Source organism: Leucopleurus acutus, assembly GCF_964270905.1.
Source record: "Leucopleurus acutus genome assembly, chromosome: 10".
Lineage (NCBI taxonomy): Eukaryota > Metazoa > Chordata > Mammalia > Artiodactyla > Delphinidae > Leucopleurus > Leucopleurus acutus.
Genome location: NC_139153.1, coordinates 43,898,133 through 43,920,367, shown reverse-complemented (window position 1 = coordinate 43,920,367; position 22,235 = coordinate 43,898,133). Strand labels below are relative to the sequence as shown.

The following is a 22,235-nucleotide window of genomic DNA, read 5'->3' as shown; positions in this document are numbered from 1 at the left end:
GTGGAAACTTCAGCCAACCACCTAGATGTCCACCATGAGGTAAACCACATACTTAGATGAAGGATAAAATTAATTGGTCATCTTTTCTCTGGGGATTAATCCTCTCCGAGCCTCCATATCATATCCTGTCTGGATGTCTCCTCTGAGGAATGAGCCACAGGCCTAAAGTCAGCAATGCATCCAGGTGAGTTTAACACTCAAAGGAAGTTGTGGTTTATGGGGAGCTCGGATTTAGAGAGGACCACAGAATATCTATCAGGTGTCAGACCAGTTTTAAGTTCTTGGAGGTATATCTGGGACAGAAAATGAATTTTCTGCAGGTTCTAGAGATTAAATCTCTTTTCATATATCTTTAGAAATATAGGTCAACAGCACATAAAAGAGTCTAGAAACAGACCCATGTGTGTATAGAAATTTAGTATATGATAAAGATAGCATTTCAAATTAGTAGCAAAAGTTTATTCAATATATTGTGTTGGCACACTGGCTATCCATTTGGAGAAAGTTAGCATTCTACTTCACACCAAACAGAATAAATTCTAATAGACTGAAGATCTAGACACAAACCATTATCATAAACATACTAGAAGAGAATACAAGAAGAGAACATTTTTGCTACTTTGAAGTGGGAAATACCTAAGCAAGACATGAAACTCAGAGCCAAAAAGGATCTGGTCATATAAAAATTAAAACTCTTTGCCTGCCAAAAGACATCATGAACAAAGTAAAATTCAATTGAGAGGCAAGATAATAGTCAAAGGGTTAATATTGAATATGAACAACGCCTACAAGTCAGTAAGAAAGACAAATAACCCAATAGAAAACTGAGTAAAGAATGCAAATAGGCAATCCACAAAAGAAGAAATAAAAATGGCCAACGTGAAAAGATGCTTAACCTCACCACAAATGAAACCAAAACCAAAAAACACATTAAAACAATGAGATAATATCTGCCTATAAAACAAAAAGCTGCCTATCTTTCAGCAAAGATTATAAGTATCCAGCATTGGTGAGGGTGTGCAGTACTGGGCACTCATACACTGTTGGTAAGAGTGTAAACTGGTACAGCCTTTGTGGAGGGCAATTTGGCAACATTTATCGAAATGTAAAATGTGCATACCCTTTGATCCAGCAATTCCACTTCTAGGAATTTATCCTAAAAAGTACACAAAGATATATGTACAAGGATGTTCACTGAAGCATTGTTTGTAATAGAAAACACTGGGTACAACCTAAATGTCCATTTATAGGGACTGGCTAAATAGATCTTGGTACATTTATACAATGGAATACCTTGCAGTCATTAAAAAGGAATGATCCATATACAGACATGAAAAAATGTCCAAGATATATTTTTAAGAGAGAAGAGAAAAAAAAAAAAAATCAAGTTGCATAACAGTATATATAGTAGGAGATTTTGTGCAAAATAAAATGATCTATACACACACACATATATACAGAAATAATATATGCTTGTGTATGCACAGAAAAAACTACTGAAGGCTATGCATTAAACTATTAATATTTACTACCTCTGGGAAGAAGAATAGGGAGAGTGAATAAAAGAGAAACAGTGATTGGGAAAGGGATGGGAATTTCACCTTATTCATTTATTATTTTCTTTGATAAGCATATATTATTTATATAATTTAAAGACATAAAGAGATATATAAATAATTATTAATACTTATTCTGAAACTTTGGAACTGCAGGGAAGCAGAAGAGGATTCCACTTGGTAGTGTAGTTTTAATTAAAGATTACACAGTCTAAAGTAGTTCTTAATTGTCTTCATGATTTGGAAAAAAATAAAAGGGCAAAGTGGGAATGGAGGATACTTACATCCACAGTGATGTCAATTACCCATTGTGGCACTGTCTCATTCAGAAGCATGGACTCAGTCTCACCCCCAGAGTCTCGGCAGAGCAGCCTAAACATAATCCAACAGGTAGTAAGTGACAAAACAAGCACAGATCCCAAAATCATTGTCAATAAACGTTAGAGGGAGGGACTGTTACAGAGTTCATTTAGGATAACCCTCACTTGACAGCTGAGGAAATAAAGTGAAGGCAGGCAGAATGACTCACTCTGCTAAGAGGGAGAGCAAGCCCTAAAACTCAGGCCCCCAGATTTTGAGGCCAGACATATACTACAGCTGCCTGATTCCCTGGGTGAGGATAGGAACCTGGGTATAGGCAAAGCACTTGAGAAAGGTCGTCTGCCAGTGCTACAGAGTGTGGCACTCCACACACAATGGGGGTCAGGTTTATTTTTGGTAACCACACTCTCAGGAAACCATCATAAAGGAAGAAAATTCTGCCCTCAAGGGCAAGACAAACATTTTTCTTACTTCTGGCCCTACAGAAGACTCTAGTAGGCTTTCCCCCATGACTCTCCCTGGGCCTTGGCTGGCAACTTGGAGATGAAGCCAGTCTAGCTCTTGCGTGCAGGGCCTCATGAAGGACTGCCTCACTCCTCAGGTCGGGCCACTGTTGGGCACAACAGTTCCCAAGAGCAGCCCAGTCCATCTCCCCTGGCCAAGCCCGAGGGAAGTTATCTACTCTGATGCTGTCCTGTGGGCAGACACTTCCGGTGATGGTTTCCTGCAGAAACCACTAAGAAGCTGCCTCAAGGCAAGCTATCAACCTCATTTGAACACTAGAGGCTCAGCTCACAATTAGAATGGGGTCTAATAGCACCAGACACTTAACTATGTCATGGAGATGAAGAAGCTTCCAAACCCCTGACACCTCTAGAAGTTAAACATGTGCTTCAATGAATACTTCTTGGCAAACAGGATGCCTTCTTAGCCCTACTTACCCATACCTGAACAAGGTGCGACCTCCAGCTTCACCAAAGATCACAGGAGTGTGTGGGGGCACCTGGAAATAGCCATTTCCCTTCTGTACTCGGTTCTCCTGCTCCCCATTTACTAGGAAAAGGTACAGATGGTGTCAGGATCCAGAGATAATGCTAAAAACACAGACTCTAAACATTTCATTTCCAGAGAGCCCAACCATTGCAAGATTTTTTAAGTCAAAATCCTGTACGTCAGTCAGAGACAAAAATAAAGGTAAAAAAACAAAGTTAAATTCTTGAAAATAAGAAATATGGCAACTTGGGATGTACCTCATGAGAAATGACTACATTTTAGAGGATTTTAACAGAAGAGATTAATGTCTGAGATTTGAGACAAAAACATAACCGTCTATTTCAGCCACAGGTAAGTACAGGACAGCCTCTTTATAAACGATGATCTGCTCTTTTTTTGCTGCAGGGACGGGATGGGGCCGGTAAAATGCCGAGCTCAGAAAAATTTCTGTCAGAAAAAACTTTATGGTTAACGGTAGTCACAACTAATGGCAGAGGTATCAGTGAAAAACAAAACCTCAAAGAGGTAATAATAAGAGGTAATACTGCTCTCTGCAGACTTCATTTCACTCTGCTTTCTTTGTAATCTTTTGAACGGAGTGCCGTCGACCCCCACTCAAGTGCCAGCTTGTGCATAAACACTTCCCTGACGAATCTGGAAGCAGTCTTGCCCTCTGCAACCTTACAGCACTCTCAGAACCTCTCTCACAGAACCTACTCTCTGATCTCATAATGCTGATGTAAGCGGCCCTTTGCCCAACCAGAATGCCAGTCCCTGAAGGGTAGGGTCCATGCCCATTTATCTTTATTACCCCCACCTGCAACACAATACAGGCCTCAGAATACTTGAACTGCTCCCCAAGTATAATCTAAGCAGCTCTTGAGTATCCACTGAGCATGGTGCAGGTGTAGCAGAAGATTACCAGACACATAGAGTGTGCAGTGTCCTGAGCTCTGGCTGGGTCCTGCCCTGCCTTTACTATGCCAGTTTGATTTTAAGGATGATTTGGGGTTTCCTGTGACTTTTTCTTTATACCCCCAACCAAAGCCTGGATCCAAGAGGTGCTGATTGTGCCACTGTTTTGTTTTTTTGATATTTTTCTTTGAATTTTATTTTATTTTTATACAGCAGGTTCTTATTAGTCATCTATTTTATACATATTAGCGAATATACGTCAATCCCAATCCCCCAATTCATCACACCACCCTACTCTGTGCCACTGTTTTTTGTTTTGTTTTTAAAGATTTTTTTTGATTTTTTTAAAGTCTTCATTGAATTTGTTACAGTATTGCTTCTGCTTTATGTTTTGGTTTTTTGGCTGCGAGGCATGTGGGATATTAGGTCCCCGACCAGGGATTGAACCCGCAACCCCTGCATTGGAAGGCAAAGTCTTAACCACTGGACCACCAGGAAAGTCCCTGTACCACTGTTTTTTCATTACTTAATATGTATTATTGCTACTTGGGCCTCTGAGGGCACCCTGTCATGTTACAGATGGAGAAAAACAAGCCAAGAACAGGAAATGACATGCCCATAACTACATGGCTGATAAATGGCAGAGCCCATACCAGAACCTAGCTTGCTCAACCCTCTGTGAAGAGAAATTTCCACTGAATTTCTCTGGCTCACAGCCCACTGTACAATTCTAAAGGGGAATAAAGTGGGCCAGGTGACAAAAGAAATGACATCACGGGTGGGGTCAGTGCCCTCTCTATGACAGGGACATCAGGAGACTGGCTTTCAGAGAAAGAGGTATGTCATCCTTGCAAACAGATTTAAACTCCAAAAATCATTCTGGATGAATCAGTCAGCCAGAACAAAGTCTGGCAGGAGGTCCTCATCACTGGTGACCACCGTAAGTGGGCAATCTTCAGAGAATCTTCAGCAGATAAGTCCTCAGTGGGTGTGACTTAAGGTTACATACGAGTTGTGAAATTTTAAGATTTCTTTTCCCCTTTCTTTAATGAAACTGAGCCAAATTCTCCTCTGCTTCCCAGAGAAAGTTACTGCCACTGCCTGTAGCACACAAAGCTTTTCAATGCCCTCAATGACATTAATTCTTTACACATACTCATTCACTTAACCTGACACTTCTGAGTTGGGATTTGAATTTTTGAGCCAAGATCAGGTAGATCATCAGACTAGGTAATATCTACATTTCAAGCCAATGTGAAGTTTGACTACACAAGGACAAACCTGGCTTTTTGATGTTAATTCGCGAGCACTGGAGGTAAATCTAGCCGGTCCATGGATACCCTAAGAAATATCTTTGGAATAACCCTGCTAAGCTGCCTACGTTTAAGGACAAAGGTCATTTGAATACACAGGGTTTATTCTATATATCTTGTGTATAGAATCTCACTGATTAAAAGCTCTCTTGGAATCTCAGTTAAAACTGGATGGATGTTCTCTAGGATGTGGAAGGGAGGGCAGTAAATTGGGCACATCACATATATTTATTATGTCACACTTTAGCAAATGCTTAAAATAATTTTTTTAAGAAAACATTCTCAGGATAACAAACAATCTAAGTATCCTTAACTTCTGAGTAAATTTTAAATCAATTATCCTGATATAAAAACACGAACCATGGTTTACTTCATTTTCTTCTTCATCTATTGGATTCACATGCGTCCTAGGCCAATATTCTAGGAGGGCCTGGAGTAAAAGTCCTCCTAAGTTCACTGCAAAAGAGTTAACATAAAAAAGAAATGGAAAAGAGAATCATTAGCTTTAACCTAAAAATAGAGGGAAAGAAGTAAAAATTAAAAATTTCCACAAACTGTGATGTTACATTCTTAACCCAATGCCAAGGATGTTTAAAAGCAAGATTTAGAGATATCACGAAGTCTATTAAAATTTTATCTTAGAATGTTTAAAGCTGTGATAATATGGAGCAAACACATATTCTATTTGGTTGTTCAGATATAGCCATTCTTTAAAAATGAACAAACAAAAACAGCAACTGTAGTCTTTAAAGGGCTATTTCCATACAAAGCCAATACACTATATTTATATATATCAGGTATTTCTACATGCTACATTCATAATCAACAAAATGTAATAGACTCTTATGAAGATGAGTCTCTTCTCAACATACACAAGAATTAACTCAATATGGATTAAAGACTTGATGTAAGACCTGAAACCATAAAACTCCTAGAAGAAAACACAGGCAGTACGCTCGCTGACAATGGTCTTGGCAATGATTTTTTTGGATCTGACACCAAAAGCAAGGGCAATGAAGGCAAAAATAAACAAGTGGGACTACATCAAACTAAAAAGCTTCTGCAGAGCAAAGGAAATCATCAACAAAATGAAAAGGCAACCTAGTGAATGGAAGAAAATATTTGCAAATCATGTATCTGAAAGGGGTTAATATCCAAAATATATAAAAAATTCGTACAACTCAATAGCAAAAAAACTGAACAATCTGATTAAAAAATGGGTAGAAGATCTGAATAGACATTTTTCCAAAGAAGACACAGACAGTCAACAGGTACATGAAAAGATGCTCAACATCATTAATCACCAGGGAAATGCAAATCAAAACCACAATGACATATCACCTCACACCTGTCAGAGTGGCTATTATCAAAAAGACCACAAATAACAAATGTTTGAGAGTACGTGGAGAAACAGGAATCCTTGTGCACTACTGATGGGAATGTAAATTGGTGAAGCCACTGTGGACAACAGTACGGCAGTTCCTCAAAAATAAAACTATTATATCTAGTAATTCCACTTCTGACTATTTATCCAAAGAAAAGGAAATCACTAATTCAAAAAGATATATGCACCCCCATGTTCACTGCAGCACTATTTGCAATAGCCAAGATATTAGAAACAACCTCATTGTCCACTGATGGATGAATGGGTAAAAATGTGATACATACACACACACACACCACACACACACACACACACAGAAATATTATTCAGTCATAAAAAAGAATGAAGTCTTGCCATTTGCGACAAGGATGAACCGTGAAGGCATTATGGTTAAGTGAAATATGTCAGACACAGAAAGACAAATACCACTTATATGTGGAATCTAAAAACAAAAAAGCCAAAAAACAAATCTCACAGATACAGAGAACAGATTGATGGTTGCCAGATGTGGGGAGTAATGGAATGGGTAAAATGGGTGAAGGGGGTCAAAAGGTACAATCTTCCAGTTATAAAATAAATAAGTCATGGGGACGTAATATACAGCATGGCAACTGTAGTTACTAATACTGTATTGTATATTTGAAAGGTGCTAAGAGAGTAGATCCTAAAAATTCTCATTTAGAAAAAAAAATTTTCTGTGTACGGTGATGGATGTTAACTAGACTTATTGTAGTGATTATTTTACAATATATACAACTATTGAATCATTATATTGTACATCTGAAACTAATACATTATATGTCAATTATACTTCAATAATTTTTTTTTAAATCGGGGGGGAAAAACTGTTTCCTACTTTCACTTTCCTAACCTAACAGACTTCCCACATGGTTTAAGGGTAGAGAGTGTGCTGCATGTTTAATTGTTAAAGCTAAGCCATAGATTGTGAGAAAAATCAATATCCCCAAAACATTTAAAATGAATAGTATTTTCCATTTCCATATGAGAGAATATACAAGTTTCTTGAAAAATGATTTTTGAAAAACCCAAATATTGTTTAAAAAAAAAAAAGATGAGCACATAAAAAAACAGCACAGATCCACCTTCTCTTTTGGAAGGAGAAAGGGAAAGAAGGACACTTAAACTCACGTTTTGGATCTGACCCGTCGGGGCTGCTAAAGCCAGCATCTTTTGCAGAAACCCAAGCAGCAAAACAGTCACTCTCATCCAAAGTAATTGTCAACATCTGTCAAAAGAAAAAAATTGTTAGTGACATTCCATGTGAATACATTCTCCAAATAAGTCTCTAAACCATTACTTATTTGTACTATTTAACTAAAGTGCTAAGCCACAGATTCAAAACCAAAATGTGTTTCTGCGTGATTCAATGCAACTACAATTTAATATACTGGCATATGAAAAGGCATTTAAACTGCATAAAATTTTTTCCTTTCATACATAAAAACACAGGACTCTATAACTAATCATACTTAATTTTGAGCTATATTAGAAATTTTCAACTATCCCAAATCGCACAAATATCAATTGCTAACTTACCCCTGTTTTTAAGTCTACTGAGAACCAATTTGGTACATACACCATCTTAAATCTTTTCTTAATTTCATCTTCAAAATCCACTTTGCCCAGATCTTCAACTTTACATGCCTATACATCAAAAATAAAGTATGATAATTATCAATGTTAAGTGGTCAACTGATTTGATTCTGACTTAGCTACTCAAAATTTTACACATTTGCCTAAATATAATGGAGTCTTAAATACATTCCAAAAAGAACATGGTCAAATATTTTTATCTTAAAGCATTTACCTTTAAGTAACTACATCCTATTAAAATTTTAAATTAAAAAACCACAAACTGTTCTTTTTTGGGAAACTGTAACCTAATTTTGCTCATACTGATATAGTATACCACCACACTTATCAGGAAGCAATGTCAAATGAAGCAAAAAAAATCTTCAAGGAACAAATAACAGTTTATAAGCACTTTAGGAGAATTGTGAAGCTATCAATACCTTCAGACAACAGCTATAATATAGGCAGCAATTTTAAGTTTCTCTTTCTTGACCATTACAATCCTTTTTATTCATTCCCTAAATATCTATGCTCCCCAAAAGGATGTCCTGAACTTCCCCTCGTGCCATGGAGCATTTCCAATCACAGTTCATCTCAATCCTGAACAATATCACAGAATGTTCCCTCTACCTATTCTTCCTAACAGCAAACTGGCTCTTTCCTGAGGGTCCCATCTCATCAGCTGTCTTCTCAAAGGGTGACTCTGCATCTTCTCCTACATCCCATAACTCTCTAATGGCATACAGAGACCATCATTCCACCATCACTGTGTAAAAACTCCTATTTCTTTGAGCCCGTATCATTTAGCTGCAGTAAACCGTACCCCTTTTCCTCACAGCCATCTAGCAACCTCTGTGCTCACTCTCCCTCATCTCCCTCATTCAATGGCAACTTGAGCCTGGCATAATGTCTTAAAACCCATCTTGAGATCTTGCTTGCATCCTGGACAATATGAACATCCACATGGACAACACACAGGACAAGATGGCCTCTCAAATCCTTGATAGTATTCCCACTATAAATATACAGTCATTAATGCTACCTGGAACTTGTTTCCAAAGTCAGTCCTCCACAACATCTTTGTCAAATCTCTACTCTCCTCATACCCCTGACCTTGCTGCCACCACCTCCCTCACTAACCCCAGCACATGACTCTGACCTCTACTTCTCAAAAAAAGAGAAGCCTTGACAGAATCCTCTTAACTTTCTGCTACTGTTCTTCCTGGTGCAAGGAAAAAGGTGTCCCTCCTTTCTGTGCTCTGGATCCCCTCACGTCTTGCTTCTTGGGGACCTTGTACCATCATTTACTTTCTCATGTGTCTACGGGCTTCTCCTCACGAACAGTGAACCATGATCAAATTTCTCCCATCTTAAAAATGCCTAAACACCAAAACAAAACCTTCCCTTGACCTTCTCATGCCTAAATCTTCTCCAGCTACTGCCTTTCCTGCCCATCTCACCAAAGCCAAATTTCATCTAAGACTGTCTCCCCTCAAATTCTGTTTCTTCACCTCCCAAACACTATTCAACCCACTCTATCTGGCTTTTGCCCTTAGATCTCCCTAGAAACTGCTCTCCCCAGACACCATCCTCTTTATTGGCTAGATGCATGTGCACGTTCCATTCCAGTGTCTCACACAAACTCTCAGCAGGCCAATGCAGCTAACCACAAGCTCCTTTCTGAAACGCTTAATTAGTCCTTGAGCTCTTCGTTTTCTTACCCCTTTTTATTACACACCTTTGTGGCTTCCTCTTTTTCTAAAAATTCGTGAAAGGGAGATGACTTGGTTTCTTCTATTTTCAGTATAGATGTATCCCTTAGGAACTCTGACCTTTCTCATGGCTCCAATTATAATCCACAGCTGAAGACGGCTGAACCGATTTCTCCAGCCCAGTTCTTTCATTAGTGCATTAGGTTGTATAGCTCTCTGCCCAGCAAACACCTCTACCCAGATATCTCACATAAATCCAAATCCGTTGTCTTTCTCACCATGTCCCTTTCGCCCAACAATGCTTTCTCCTCTTATGTTCTCTGTATCACTTCCACTCACCAAACTAATCCCGAAACCTCGGCTAATCTCTGCTCCTTCCTTTTCTTGATACTCCCTTTTATTCAAGTATCACTCTTATCTATAGGCCTAAATCTCTTTCTAATCATTCTGTTTTTTTCCCCTTGTTCCCACCCCACTCTAGAGGAATATCTGATATTTCGCCTGTATTAGTACAACAGCCTCCTAACTATTATGTGTCAGTCACTACAGTAAATACTTCTCAAACACCCCCTTAACATTACCAAGAAATATGGACCATCCAGATTTTAGGAATAAAGACAAAGGTAAGCATATTCTGGAGATCACTTGGCTAGTAGCTGGCAGAGCCAAGGTCAGAATGCAGCTCTAACTCTGAGCATATGGTCCTAAATACTCCTGACTTCCATATTTCTGTATAATGCCATGTCTATTTTGCCTGATCACTTGATCTTAAAACCTCAAGGTCTAGTGTCTGGATATGGGAAGCTGCCAGGGACACAAAAATGCCAATGATGGTGCATGCCAGCTGAGCGCCCCATCTAAGTAGAACTACCTCCCATTCAGACAGCAGGACTCTACTCAGTCTTCAGCTAATTAGACCAAGAGAGGACATCAGCCTCATAGGCAGAAAATCAAAGAGGAACTGGCTCGATTTGACTTTGTTAGATATTCTGGAGAACATCAGATGCTGCGCAGCATGAGGTAAAGCCTAGCCACAGGGCAGAGCTAGGGCCACATTAGTGGTGAAGCAGCCAAATTCCTACTGATGAGGTCCTTTAGGGCTACTCTGAATCCTCTCCATCTTCACAGAACCCCTCTCTGAAACAAACGTGAGTTTCTGGTCCCCTGACAAGCACATCTCTACTGTAGGGAAAAAACCAATCGGAATTTTTGGAGCCTACTGCAATTAAATTTTCCACTCAACTAAGGTCTCTTGTTCTGAAGCCATGCTCACCAAGCAACTGTTCTGTAATGTGATTTCCCACACAGCTGCGCCACAGTGGGGGAATGTGTTAGTCAGGCCAAGGTTTCCATTCAGAGACAGTCCCCTTTTCCGAGAAAGAAATGTGTTTATTCTTTGGATCCAGCAGTTAACTTAAGTGAACCTCTGTTCCTTATAACCAGGAACCTAACCAAAATACCAGATCTTTTCAATTCTTCCTTTAAAATATACCCAACATCTGTCTCTTCTTTTATTTTTGGATCAAATCGTCTTATTGAGGGACTCCAGGGGAGGGTGGAAGGCCTGGAGGACAATGAGATCTGATGTCTTCGGTCTGGCCAGGATCTCTCCAAGGCTTCACAGTGGCCAAAACTCATCCATCTCTTTCTTTAGATCCTGAAGTCACTATGCTTAAGACAACTGACTTCCTGACTTCCAGCTTCTTTCCCATGATACATACTGCTACTGCTCTGAACATAGGGTTTTCCTGCTCTAAAATCATCTATGATTAAGAATCTTTAGGAAGTACCAAAGAAAGGCCAAGCCTGGAGCCTGAAATTCATGACTTTTTGGTAAATGACGTGAATCTCATCTTTCATCCTTACACACCCCTACTACTCTTATACTTACTCTGGTCTCCAGCTATACAAAACTGTTCACCTGGCCCTGAATAAGTATGTTTTGATTACCTTCCTCTTGTGCCTTTGCCATTCACTCCCTCTTCCTAAAATGCCCTCCCATAATCCATCTGCTGGAATCCTTTAAGGCCCTGTTCAAACGATTTCTCCACTGTGAGGTTCTCCTGATTTCTCCAGTTGTAAGTAATCACCTTTGTCCATAAGCTATCTTGTGCTCTGTTGTCCCTCCTACAAAAAGGGATCATGAAATACACTTTTTCATCATTTGTGACCCTCAGCACAGTTCTGTGCACACAGTATTCATTCATTCCAGAATTTTTTTTTTTTTTTTTTTTGTGGTATGCGTACCTCTTACTGTTGTGGCCTCTCCTGTTGCGGAGCACAGGCTCCAGACGCGCTCGCAGGCTCAGCGGCCATGGCTTACAGGCCTAGCCACTCCGCGGCATGTGGGATCTTCCCAGACCAGAGCACGAACCCGTGTCCCCTGCATCGGCAGGCGGACTCTCAACCACTGTGCCACCAGAGAAGCCCCAGAAATATTTTTTGAACAAATATAACAACAACACTAAGAAGGAACATTTGTCAGGATTCTAAAAGCAAACTTTTCAATCTGTCTATAACTTCTTCAGTGCTATTTATAATGTGGTTGAACAGCTTAATACATCTCAATTATCCAAGGAGTCACTGTAACATGACCCAAAATAGTAACTGCTGCTCACAGTGATGGCTATAAATCCTAAGAAATGGCCAAACCTATTTTGTGTACTCCAGTGGTTCTCAACCCAGGGTGATTTTGCATCCTTCTTCTTCCTTCCTCCTCCTAAACATTTGGCAATATCTAGAGACATTTTTGGTTGTTATAACTGAAGTGGGGGATAGGGATGAAGGTGGTTACTGGCATCTACTGGGTAGAGGCTAAGGGGTGCTCCTAAACATCCTACAATGCACAGGACAGATCCTACCCCGCCCCCTCCGCCCCCCCTGACAAAACGTCAACAGTTTCAAGGACGAGGAACTCTGTTGTTTTCATTTTAAGGGAAGGCAGCACAACACAGTTTGTAATACACTAAACAGAGAAAACGGTTCCATTCAAATTCTAGGTACTTAAAAAGATAAACTATGGGGCTTCCCTGGTGGTGCAGTGGTTGAGAGTCCGCCTGCCAATGCAGGGGACACGGGTTCGTGTCCCGGTCCGGGAAGATCCCACATGCCACGGAGCGGCTGGGCCCACGAGCCATGGCCACTGAGCCTGCGCGTCCGGAGCCTGTGCTCCGCAACGGGAGAGGCCACAACAGTGAGAGGCCCGCGTACCGCAAAAAAAAAAAAAAAAAAAAAAAATGAACTATGGCCTTATCTAATATTCACATAAGAATATAAATATCCACCCCAAAATAAGGCTGCAATTAAATCTTTATTTATATGATAATTATCTTGGTTATTTTATATACACACACATATAACACATATACACACACAGACTACAATAAAAAATAAAGGGATACATAATCCAATAACCTATATTTAATTACAGAAAGATACTTACCTTTAATACATCCCAATATGCCACATTATTATTGGTATCTTTGGTTAATATATGTCTCTTATCATTAAGAATGTGACACTGAATAATACTAGCACCCCCTAAAGGAAACAAATTCACACAATTAGGAAAACAATCCTACATTTAAATTCACAGTACAGTAATAATGTTAACTGGCATGTATTGTAACAGAATGTAAATCATACTAGCCCCCAGAAAGGAGAAGGTAAATCAGAATACCATATAATTATACCTAAGGCAATTTAGGGCTAACCAAAGAAAAACTGTCTGATTTTAATAACAGATTAAAAGACTCTCCATTCACTTCAAGGGTCTACTAGTGGAAAATTATTAAGAACAAACCCCTTAATAATTTTTTTACCCACTAGGAAAAGTCCACATGATGACAGGAAATTTCTGAATCAGTTCTATCTCTCATTAACTTTTGTTTCCTATCTTCCTTTTCGTGAATGGACATTCCATCCTAAATGTCCACAGCGTGGACATTTAACTATAGATAAACACACCATTCAATACTTTTAATCCCCTTAAAGTCAGAGCTGTCACTCGCAGTTGTAGCATGCAGAATTCAGGGGCTAGATCTGACCATTCTGGCTTGTGCCAAAAGACAACATTAAATCTTATATCTTTTACAAAGCAGTTGCTGGCTTTACCAACACCATAATTATTCTAATGCTGGGCAAAAAGATTAACTCAAGAAAGCTCAATTTTTAAAGTCACTAAAAAGCATTTAAAAAATATTTTTCTTCTATTAAAAACAAACCAATATACTATTAGTCTTTTGTTGACATCAGGATTACATTTAAAGGAAGGTCATCTCCTTTATTTTTGTCAATTTCTTCGTAAGTATAATTAACTTCAGTAAAACGGACAATACCTTCCAATATCCTTACTTACCTTTAATAACCTGGTCGGGTTGTGTACAAAGGGGTGTTATAGGATTTGTACAGTCATTGTCATAATCTCCAGAGGCTCTAAAATTATGAATTCCTTTCAATGTCTAAAGGAACAAAATTCATTATTTAATCATTTTATGCCAATTAGTTTAAAGTGGCAAGAAAAACAAAGAACAAAAAAGAAACCAACAACAAAGAACAAATGAGAACAACCAACAATAACAACATCAACCGAAAAATAGTCACAAAATACAATTACCTACCAATGATTAAAAAAATACAAAACAAAAATTAAGAAGGGAATGTTGTCTTTTTGGAGAGAAGACTAGGCACTCTTCCAGGTAAAGCTATGTTGATCTCAAATTGGCACAATGAAATTTAAACAAGTTATATAACATTTTTTTTTACAAGTACAGAGAAAGACCACTTGATCTACATATAAACAGGAATAAACGCAAACACTTTCTCTTTTGTTATCCACAAACAGTTTGGTAAGCAAGAAAACTTAAATCTTCTCTAATTAAGACTTAAGAATTAATAGTACTTTTTTGATTTCTCTCTGCTTATCCTTTATTTCTATACCTGTTCTTCATGCTATAAAGAAAAAGGAAATGAATTTGAAAAAACAACTTCCTGCTTTCTCTACGTTTAGAAAAACAGAATCCTAGAGTTTCCCTGCTGTGTTGGTACTTGGGCTGCCTCTTTTCAAATACAGCTTCATGAGATCAGAAGCTGTACTACTTTAAAGCTGTACTTTACTGGTTTTTATCAGGGAACAGTGCTTATTCTAAGCACATCAAATGTGTATCTTGGCTCCTGACAAAGAAGTCAGAAGCTGCATTTTGACTATCACCTTAATTTTTGTACAATCCTTAGGATCACACCTGCATTCATAGGGGCTTTCAGATTTTTGTCACTGTCCAAAAGCATGCTGAGAGTCAGGCTCATACTGAGCATTTGCTACTGGTACCTGGGAGGTCCGTGGTAACAAACCACATGTTTATAAACCTTTGCCAGATATACAGTGGCTCACTTACCCATTTATTTACTGTAGACTTCGTTGTTGCAACCCAGATTGCAGGAGGGGGATCAGCTGATCTGTCAAGCTCCATCTGAAATAAAGCACAAAAATATTGCTTTGTGGAATGTTGACTCTTCTGAACTGCCAGGACCAGCTATACACTATTAAATATCAACTCCTTCATTCAACATCTGTGTGCTGATGATACCACAGCGTGTGTTAAAAGCTAGGGATGCACAGAAGAATGAGTCTCTTTGCTATAGGAATTCGTAGCCCTATAAAAGTGTAATAGGGGTGACTACTTACCAAAAACAGTGGCTTAAAGTTTTAAGTGTGGATAATTTAAGGGTTCTAGATGGGTACAGTCAAAAGGATGACTTACTATAACTTTTTAGTTTTGTCACTCCTGTGTTTTGTCTTCATGTTCTTAGTAACAAGGAAATATGTTTTTTTCTTGGAAAATGTTTGTAGCAAAAACCAAAACAACCATTCTAACAACACAGCAAAAGGAAAAGTACCCACATAATGTACCCCCCCACACATTTGCTTAAGGAATACAACTGTACTTTGTGAACAGTTTACTGTGTCCTCCTATATTTTTAAAATACCATACATATAAAAATACACATATACCCATGTATACATTATGCAAATGGAATGACTCTACATTTGCCCACTATTCTTCCTGCACCAGGAAATTGCAGGTTTTTAGACATGGGGACAGGGCTGAACCACTAGCAAGTAGGAATCCTCTTCATTTCAAAGTGATGCTCCTTACAACATGGTTATGCCTGTGCTAAACACTTCTAGTCTTTTTCTCCACAGCCAAGAGATCCTGGCAGCTGCGGGACTCACAGTGCAGTTTCTCCTCCATACGTGACTCTCCCCATCAGTGTGCTTCCTGCACACATGCTGTGCCTGTATTTTAGCCTCTACTCTCTTGCTTCTCTAAAGGATTATTGCTTTTGTCCATTAGGCTGTGCCATCTGTTTTAAAGAACTGTAACTGGCCAGTATTATGTGAGCTCTTAGACCACAGGCATCCTCTCAAGTATCTCATTTGACCTCTATTCCCTTTTTCAGTCCTTCCTCCTATACTGTGGTTTCAGATGTCACTTAGTTTCGTAGATGATGAGTATTTACAATTGTTTCCTGCTTTCCTTGTTGTTTCCCGATGATTTCTGAGAAGGGGTGGGGGGGAGTGCTGCCTTTATGCCTCCATTTTAAACCTGGAAATCTCCTCACCGTTGTCTTAATGTGCAATTCTGTGAACATCGGTGAGACTGAACATCTTGTCAATGATGACTGGCCATTTTCTAGGCTTCACTTTTAGCAGGTGTCAATATGGATGGCTTCTCAAGTACCCTTTTACCCACCACCCAGGACTATTTTGAGTCAGTGATGGTTTGGAATATGAACCAGCTTCCCCTCTTCTTCAGGAGAACTCTTCTACATCCTCCTCTTGAGGCAGTGGACAAATTTCTGCTTTGCTGTCCACTCTCAGATACCTGAACCCCTCATATTCCTCCTCTAAGGACAGGTTAGGAAAGCCAGGAGAGCTCAGGAGCACTTTGGGGCCAGCTCACTAGGATTCGCCAGTGCGAGAGCCATCCATCCCTGATGTACCCATGAAATCGCCATTTCTTCTATGGGTGACTAACAAGTATCTTTTTACAACCTCACAGTTGATTTGTGTTTTAATATTGATTTTGCTGTATTTGGCTAGCACATGTAACAATCTTAATCATAAAACTAAAACATATGACATACCTTGAGAACTGGTGCTTTTTCTTCACAGATTAGCACCCGAATGTCAGGGTTTCTTAGGTCTGTACAATAAATCTTCCGGTCCCTTCCTCCAGAGTACACATGTGTGAAGGTGTCATTGACCTGTAGAGCCCAAACACCTTCATCATGCACTCGGTACGTTGCTATACATCTCTGCTGGCCAAGGGACCAAAGGCGAATTGTCCCATCAGAACTGCCAGAAAGGCACTGAGAACAAAGAAAGCTAAGGTTAGAAACCTGCCAAAAGGTTCCTGCTTTCTTGTGCTTTGCACTTGTCTTCGCTCCTGACTCCACAATGTCAAACACACACCTCTAACAACCTGTATTCCTGACTCTGATAAAGACTTCTGACAAGCATACACCATAGCCTGAAACGACCAAAGGCAACAGTATGGGCTCAAGCAGGGGAACCCTCTGAGCAAAACTTCCTCTGTCCTGTGTACCTGGCCACTTGTTGCATCACCATCCCTTGGGAACATGTTAAAAATGTAAATTCCCCGTTCCCATTCCAGACCTAATGAGGCAGAAACTCTGGTGGGGCTCAGCAATCTGTTTCGACAGGCTCTCCAGGTCATTCTGGTATGCCAAGTTTTATTTTTGTTTTTTTTTTTGCGGTATGCAGGCCTCTCACCGTTGTGGCCTCTCCCGTTGTGGAGCACAGGCTCCGGACGCGCAGGCTCAGCGGTCATGGCTCATGGGCCCAGCCGCTCCACAGAATGTGGGATCCTCCCGGAGCGGGGCACGAACCCGTGTCCCCTGCATCGGCAGGCCGACTCTCAACCACTGCGCCACCAGGCGGACTCTCAACCACTGCGCCACCAGGGAAGCCCTGGTATGCCAAGTTTGACAAGCATTGCACTAGGCAAGGAAGCCTTCTGCAGCCCTGGGTCACACCTCTGTTTTGTCCCCCACCTCACAGCTCTGGATTCCTGATGGCCTGCCAGGTCTCCTGGATTCTACTGACAGGAGCCAAAAGCAAAATCCAGGCTTGCCACTCACTCTGTGAGCTTGGATACTTCCTATATGAGCTTCAAGTTCAATATCCATTAATACAAAATGTAGACCCTCAGCATTCAGAGTTAACATTGGCAATTCTGACAATTTCTAAAGGCTCAGGAGTGTCAACTACATAGAAGTTGCAGGTACACAAATCAGGGCTGAGCACACAGAGAGTGTGACAGAAACAGGCAGAATCAGCCACCCCACATTCACATTCAGCACGCCTAGCGTTCTCTACTAGTTACTGTGGTGACCTGAGGAAAGGGATAAAAACTTATTTCTTTGGGGAAAAATATCACCCTGAGGGGAAAGGAACTGCTGGTGCTGGTGTATGAAATTAAGCAGGCAAAGACCTTCAAAGAAGAGAAGATAGTTGTGGGCTTGGAGACCTGGACAGTGTTTGAACAGATGAGGCCTTCAGGAATATTAAGGATTTACTGGCCTGCTCTGACTTGAAGGGGCCTTCAGACATGTTTAATTACACAAACACCATACTAACAGACTCCCCATAAGCTGTCAGGAGCATCAGTGCTTTAGTCACCAATTCCAACTAGTTCACAAGAGAACCAAGAGACTAACCAATAAAGAAACTGTCAGGAGTAAGGTGGCAAGCAGACCTTCATCACGTGTGTAGGAGCACTGTGGCAGTCTGATGGGGAGAAGGCAGGGAGGAGCTCTCCACTCCAGGAAGAGATGCTACTCTGTGGTGGCAAAGCTGTTAGTAAAGCTTTGATTACTCAGATTCTAGACCATATATCTTCAGGAAATAAGGTCTGACAACTTTAGGAAAAGGAAGGCAAAGATGATGGGTTGAAAGTCCTCACAGGCTGGGTGACTTACAGAAGTAAAGAGATAAGTTCCAAACCCAGAATGCACAGGTGAAAGTGCATGAGGAAACACAGGGTATATTAGAGTTCTATATCAACCCTGATACAGAATACAAAATAATATTTGATTATTTGTATAATAATCTATAATAATAATCTTTGATTATTTGTATAATAATCAAAGAATATTTGTATTCAGGTGGACTCTCAACCACTGCGCCACCAGGGAAGCCCATGACAGGCGGCTTTTAAAGTAGTACTACATCACCTTCTCTGCTTTCAGTAAGTGGAACTGACTACAGGTGAAGTGCATGTGTAAGTAAATGTGCTACCTAAATCGTCTTAAGTAAAAGCACATTCATAATTGTCTATATAGGAAACAAGGCATGGAGTGTAATAGACAGGAGGAGATTTAAGAAAGTCTGACAGGCCCACAGCCCATTTCTGGAAACCATCTTGTCTATAGCCTCTAGTTAAGCACAGTCCCATGGAGACCATATGATCTAGTTCAATCCTGGACAAAGCTAACAGAACTAGGCATGCACAACCATCAAGTGTAGCCTAGCAGCTACTGCAACAGTGAGGAGCTAACTGTACTGGGCTTTTCTGGGCTACGCCTCATGGCTTGTGGGATCTTAGTTCCCTGGGCCCCGGCAGTAAAAGCATGGAGTCCTAGCCACTGGGATGCCAGAGAATTCCCCTGTACTGGGCTTTTTAGACTCACATGAAAATGCTGCTATGAAGAAACTCAAGAGCTCTAGAAAATGCCATGGCTTACAGACAAGAATATACTTATTATTTCTACTCTTCTCACCAATTACAGTAACTAAATATTATGACTCCCACTTTGCAGATAAGCAAACTAGGGACCAGTAGATTCCTCTCCTCAAGGCCACACAATACTTTAATATCAAGATCCTTCATCTCCAAAGACCTCCAAGGGAATATTCAAGCTTCTCTGCCTGGTTCTGAAAAAATAATTTCTTTCCTTTGGCTAGTTTTCCAAACCTTCCTTTCACCTCTGGAGACAAAGGCTTCTCTAATTCATGTATGAGGCAACTTCCATGACATAATTTCCACAGGAGTAACAGACCAATGGTGTTTCTCATCTCATCACATTCATACTCTCCTTCTTCTAAACCAATCACAATCAATTCCAATGACCCCTGCCCTATGCAAAAAATGGCAGCAGTACATGGTAGAGGTATGTCATAACATAAAATGGTGCTCAGTTTTTGTTTTTTATTATCTACACTGATGAAAGATCATTTTTCTACTGCTACAGGACAGAATTGTGATATATAATTCACAAATTATGTGGCCAACAGAGTATTAATACATGTTCAAACATTACCAAAATGTTTCTCTTTGAAATGTTCACTCTAAGTACTATGTTAGATAACTAAATCTACAGACCGTATCTATATAGTCAACTGACAAGATCTGCTTGGAAAACAGACCCACTGTGAGGAAATTTTGCATTTACTACACTGCCAGAAAGCATTCAATACCAAAGCTTCCTTCTGCTTTACACAAGGGAACATTTTAAATTATTTCAGCTATACATATCATAACTGCATATACTCACCTGCATTAAAATTATTCTTAGGAAATCCTTCGTTTGGTCTTTATTTAAAAGTTAGGCGAACAGAGAGATTTTGAAATGTGGATTATTATATGTGCAACTGAGGATTTTAAGGATTTAAAAATTAGACCACAGTTTCTAATATGTGTGGCTTTTGGTTCAAGCCAACTATGCAACAATATACAAAGTGGGGGAGCTTCTGCTGTATGAAATTTTGACAAGGTCAGTAGGTAAATGTTCATGTGAACTGCATACCTGTGTGCCATCTCTGTTCAACAGCAATGCTTTAACATTATCCGTGTGCCCTTTAAGCTTCATTAGTTTTGCACATGTTCTTGGATCCCATACTCTTAAAACCTGCGAATTTTAACAAAGTATCATACAAATGATCAAAGTTAAATAACGGATGACTTTTATAAATCAAATGACAACTATTAAATTCTGAGAGGGAAGTACTACTTCTGCCAATAGACAGTGTCCAAGGCTCCCAACTTTTTTAAGTAGGAGGAAGTCTTTTTAATGTCAAAAAAAGCACAGGCTTCCCCCACTCCACCCTCTGCCTCTGTTACCACACACGACAGTAATTATACAGTTATACTCTTATTTGTTCAAATAAAACCTTATTTTAGTAGCCACCAGGCAAAACCGCTGTCTATATATTCTGTAATTACCCAGATCAAATTATTTTGGTTTCTTTACTTTCTAGTGTTAAAATATACCCTTTAAGTTTCCCCTTACCTTCTCAGTGGACCCTGATACAATGATTGTTCCCAGTTGATTCATTGCCAGGCTATAAATGGAATCTTTGTTCCCACTTAAAGAAGAAGCTAGTAAGGATAAATGGAGCTATATGTTAAAATCATCAGCTGTTTAATAACTAGTTAGCACAAATTGCAAGTTTAATTATTCGATTTAGAAAATCTTATCTTTATGAGTACTCTAAGGAAAAGAAATCTCTATAATGGAAATAATTCTAAATCATAATATTGTTAACAAAATTTACATCTCTTCTGGATTTGAGCATACACAAGTGCTCAATAAATATTTGCTAAATTGAATTGCACTGTCATTTAAGAAACTATATGCATAAGTAATGTATTTTCAAAGATGCACATGAAAATGAAATGAAAACTATGGCTACACTCATTATTTACAAGAAAACACAAATCAAAACAAAAATACAATGTTCACCTACCAAATAGATAAAAAACAAGGCAATACTTAATTCTCAAAAAATACAGTTAAAATGGCACCCTCATACATTACTTGTGGAATGATAATTTGGTACAACTCTTCTAGAAGGAAATTAGACAATGTGTAGCAAGAATCATATTCATGCCCTTTGATTCAGAACTCAATACCACTGAAGTATGTATATAAAATTGTCTATACAGTATGATTCCAACTGTACAACAAAGAATAAATTTAAACAAACACACTGAGATGCTGTGAGTAAAGGAGTAAATACATGTAAAGTATTTAGAAAGGTAACTGCTTGTATTAAATGCTCAATAAATGTTAGCTATTATTATTACCTCCATAATTATAAAAAACTTATTTGATATCCTCTCTAAACAATTCTAAGCAAGACATATCTGTTGCAGAATCTATAACCACCTAGCCTCGTCTCTGACCTTGGGACAATCCTGCTTTTTTTGCTTCATTCCTTCTTGTTAGTGTCTCTTTCAGGCAGGCCTTACATCTAGAGAGAGCTAAATGATGTATTATGACAGCCCCCAGCGGGGACCAGCTGCTGAATCCCTGAGATTGTGTACAGGTGAAAAATCACGGAAAACAAGGGAAGAACAGTGTTTAGACTTTCACATATTTCCTGAGAAAAAGGGCAAAATAATATTTAAGAAATTATAAACAC

General features: G+C 39.4%; 1 protein-coding gene across 1 annotated transcript in view; it reads right to left on the bottom strand.

Annotated features, from left to right (window-relative positions):
* The window catches only part of WDR48 (WD repeat domain 48), a 42,728-nt gene that overhangs the window by 3,185 nt on the left and 17,308 nt on the right, over positions 1-22,235 (bottom strand). The window contains exons 6-16 of the mRNA XM_082848765.1: positions 21,101-21,189; positions 20,618-20,719; positions 16,934-17,158; positions 15,181-15,255; positions 14,145-14,247; positions 13,230-13,327; positions 8,040-8,147; positions 7,632-7,728; positions 5,459-5,554; positions 2,825-2,930; positions 1,841-1,928 (exon numbers count right to left, since the gene is read on the bottom strand). Of these exons, the coding sequence (XP_082704891.1) occupies positions 1,841-1,928; positions 2,825-2,930; positions 5,459-5,554; positions 7,632-7,728; positions 8,040-8,147; positions 13,230-13,327; positions 14,145-14,247; positions 15,181-15,255; positions 16,934-17,158; positions 20,618-20,719; positions 21,101-21,189 (1,187 nt within the window). The remainder of the gene's footprint in view (positions 1-1,840; positions 1,929-2,824; positions 2,931-5,458; positions 5,555-7,631; positions 7,729-8,039; positions 8,148-13,229; positions 13,328-14,144; positions 14,248-15,180; positions 15,256-16,933; positions 17,159-20,617; positions 20,720-21,100; positions 21,190-22,235) is intronic.